At 30.7% G+C, this 3,943-nt stretch overlaps 1 protein-coding gene across 1 annotated transcript; it reads left to right on the top strand.

The window, feature by feature from the left end:
- Nucleotides 1-913: 913 nt before the first annotated feature.
- On the top strand, nucleotides 914-1,282 carry LOC114379022. Its single transcript, XM_028337583.1, has one exon. The coding sequence runs from the start codon at nucleotides 914-916 to the stop codon at nucleotides 1,280-1,282; it is 369 nt and encodes a 122-aa protein (XP_028193384.1).
- The last annotated feature ends 2,661 nt before the right edge of the window (nucleotides 1,283-3,943 follow it).

Below are 3,943 nucleotides of genomic sequence, written 5' to 3'. Positions count from 1 at the left end.
GTGGGACTATTCTTAACAATATAAGTGACTTTTATAAAATGATTCCTTTAAATGCTAACAAGTTGTTGGTGAGAGCCAAATTGGTAGATAAAAAACCAAAAAAAAAAAAAAGAGTACTGCTATTTTTTGTTTTCTCCGTGCATGTTTGTGGATTTTTCTTGTCTTTAATTACTTCCGCAACCGTTTGTGGTCATCATAATATATAGGAATAGTCAAATAAATGATTTTTTGTGTAATGCTTGATTTTGTACTAGCGTGCAAAGAAATAGTGGCCAAATTAGGTGTCAAACAAGGATCTGATAATGTAACTTTATTTTTTTTTTTACAGAATCTGATCACGTAACTTGATAACCATAAATACGGATTTTTATTTGTTAGTACACTGTGTTTCTCAAAATTAAGAGTCAAGTGCGTTCGAGCTAATATTTGGTAAAATTAATATAATGCTGCTATATTTTGTTTTTCCAGTGCATGTTTGTCGATTTTTCGTATTTTTGCTTCCGCCACCGCTTGTGGTTATCACAGTAGTAATAGCCAAATAATTAAATGCATTGTTGTGTTATGCTTAATTTTGTTTTGGCGTGCAATGTAACTAGTGGCCAAATGAGATTTAAAAACGGACAATTCAACTTTTTTTAGGCACGGATAATGTAACCAAACTGAACCAAGATAATAAACATTGAATTTTTTTCATCCCTCAATACCCAGCCACCATCAGAAACCATGGCTTCTAAAGGCCTCAAAATTAAGTTGCTTGGCCATATCTCTTCTATTCTTGATCATTGTTGCCATTGTGATTGTGATCTTGTTTTTCACCATCTTCAAACCCTAGGAACCTAACATCATTGTGCACCCTGTTGGCCTCGAAAACTTTGCCCTTTTAACCAATGTGACTGGGAATGTGAGTCTAGGCATGCTTATCACTATAGAGAATCCAAACTATGAAAACTTTGAGTACCCAAACGCCACTGGTTATGTCAAATTTCTTGACACCGTTGTGGGCCAAGTTCCAATTGTGGGAGAGTTGGTCCCACCACGTAGCCAGATTAATGTGAACACTTCGGCAAATTTTATGGTATCAAAGTTAATCAATGATCCCAATTTTCTGTCAGATTTTCTTAGTGGAATTGTGAATTTCACATCAACAGCTTCACTGCCCGGGAAAGCGCATATGCTAAAGATTATCAAATTCAAGGCCACAGTTTATAGCTTATGTGACATCTCTATTAATATAACCTCTCGCAATGTTGATTCCAATTGCATATCCAAGATCAAGCTTTGATAGTTTCTAGGTCGGGAGATTTCTTAGTAACCTTGTTCATTTTAATTGATTGATAAATGTTTTTTTTTTTACCGTAATTATGATGGGCATATATGTTTTCTTTGGCATTGGAAATTATGCTACAAGGAGGAGAAAAAAACGTTTAAATTTATGAGTTATTTACAAATTAAGCTGGAAATTTTCTTACCATTCAATCAGGTATATATATGTGTATGTTGCGTTGTTCTTGATAATTCCGTGGGAATTATTGGCTATATTAATTACGTTACTTTGACACTTGTAATATTGTGGCACGAATCATGGGCAATTTGTTGGATAAGGAAATAGTATTTTAAGATTTAGTATTCAGTTTCACATTAAAATTATTATTTTTAGATCACATGTATCATTTATCAAATACGATAAATATTTAACACAACAAACTTGAACCCGAGACCTCTCGATAAATTAGGTCACCTGTTTTGCAGTTTAATATTCGGATACAGTTTTAAACCATTCAATCAAAGTCTACGAATACATTAGAGGTGTCAAGCCTACTGTTAGTTGGTGTTCTGTTATATGGAACCCAGCAATTTCCCCTAAGATGTTTTTCATTTTGTGGCTTGCTAAAAGAAATCGGTTGCTTACTCTTGACAAAGTTGTTTTTTTGAACAAGGGTTCTCTCTGCCCTTTATGTTCAAATGAGCTTGAGTCAAATGTTCATTTGTTCTTTTCTTGCAGGAAATCTCTCCAAGTTTGGGCTCACATTCGTGATTTGGCTCCTTTCCGCAGGCGTTTCACTTCTTTACAGCGCATTACCGACTCTTTAATTAGGGACAGATCCACATCAGGTGTTCAAGTAAAATTACGTTGTCTGACTATAGCAATTACAGTCTACTGCATTTGGCTGTCTAGGAACAAGCTGATTTTTGAAGATTATCAATTTTCTCTAATAGAGGTTATTAGCAAGATTAAGTTTCTTATGTATAGACAAGCGCACCTGTTGCATTTGTTTTAGCATCTTGATATAGGTCTTCTTGTATTAGGGAGACTTTTGATTTTCTTTAACTGCGGGGTAAATCCCATTTATTATTGTATCATTTTGGGTTTAATATAATTTACATTTTTTCCCAAAAAAAAATATAAGAAGAGTGAAGTCCATCATCACTTTATGAAAGAAAAGTATTCAAATGTTAATGTGAAAGAGAGTGAGGAGAGAGAAGACTTGAAGAAACAAATAGTCTTACATGTTTATATAGAGATTATTTGTGAATCTTTATTAAAATAGTTTTATTAATTAAAATGAATTTTGAAATTTTTGTAAAATAAAAGTTTATATATATTCATGTTTACTGGTTCATGAAAATTTATTCTCGAGTGTGTTGTATTTTTAGAAATGTTATATTTTCCTGTTTAAAGTAAATTTTATTTCCAACCGGAGGATGAGTATATTATATTATCATGAAAATAGAAGTTATTTTCTATACTAATTACCTATTCCCATAACATTTTACTATTTTTTACTTTTACTTTTTTAAAAAATTAATTAAATAAATTTTAAAATTTTCTACAAATACTAAGAGTGTGTTTGTTTCATATATTAATAGTCTCTTCCTAGAAATGTAAACATGAGAATGTAATATTTTCACATTTTTTACAAGTTAAAAAAATAATATTCTTGGATATGGTTGATTCCTATGAATTTCATATCTTCCTTTTTTATTATGTTTTTTTTTTTGTTTTATTCCCATGAAAAGGAATGGGAATGCCACATTCCCATGGAAATATGAGAAGCTATACATATATCATTCATTTTTTAAAAAAATTTTGAACAAAAAAAGTTCATTTTTTACTTTTTTATTTAAATTGTTTTTGAATTTTAAAAAATAATCCTAAAAATATTTAAAATGTAACAAATATATTTTTAAATATACCCAAAAATAATGTTCCTAGTCATATGATTCTTGGAAATATAATTTGTGGGAATATAATATCATTTCATGAAACAAAAGTTCCATATATACCAAACAAACATGTTTATGAGAATAATATTCCTAAGCATAACATTTTCAAGAAGAGAAATACTAGCGATAATTATTTTTTTCAACATTCTCTTTTGTGATAGATTGAAAGTATGCCGTAAAACAAAAGTCCCCAGTAGTATTAAAGTAACTTACCAGCTCATACCTAATTCAAATAAAAATGGCTATAAAAAAAATGGAAAGCATTAATGCCAGTGATTCCAAAATCCAACAACTTATAAAATCAATTTAATGCTGCCATTTTTTTCCAGCGCAAATTAGTGGATTTTTGGATCCTCAAAAATAAAATAAAAAGTTTGAGGATTTTAATTGCTGTTGCTTTGCTTCAGCCACCGTTTGTGGTCATATAATGGTCAAATAAATGAATTTTTGTGTTATGCTTAATTTTGAATTGGCGTGGAAAGTAACTAGTGGCCAAATTAGATATCAAACAAGGATCATGTACCCATAGCACGAATTTTCATTTGTTCGTGCGCCGTGATTCTCAAATTAGGAGTCAAGTACTATTGTTTTGAGTTAATATTTGTTCTGTTTCATGCCAATACTGAATCAAGAAAAATTCAATTCCAAAATCTCCCTGTATCAAACCTATATATATCAATATTCAAGTACTCACAAGTCACAAGGAGCAAATTTAATC

Source organism: Glycine soja, chromosome 12 (genome assembly GCF_004193775.1).
Source record: "Glycine soja cultivar W05 chromosome 12, ASM419377v2, whole genome shotgun sequence".
Lineage (NCBI taxonomy): Eukaryota > Viridiplantae > Streptophyta > Magnoliopsida > Fabales > Fabaceae > Glycine > Glycine soja.
The sequence above is the reverse complement of the archived record's forward strand: the minus strand, read 5'-3'. Positions and strand labels throughout refer to the sequence as shown.

What these genes read in the sequence shown, in the direction of transcription:
- LOC114379022 (XM_028337583.1), top strand. Translation starts at nt 914, where the DNA reads ATGCTTATCACTATAGAGAATCCAAACTATGAAAACTTTGAGTACCCA.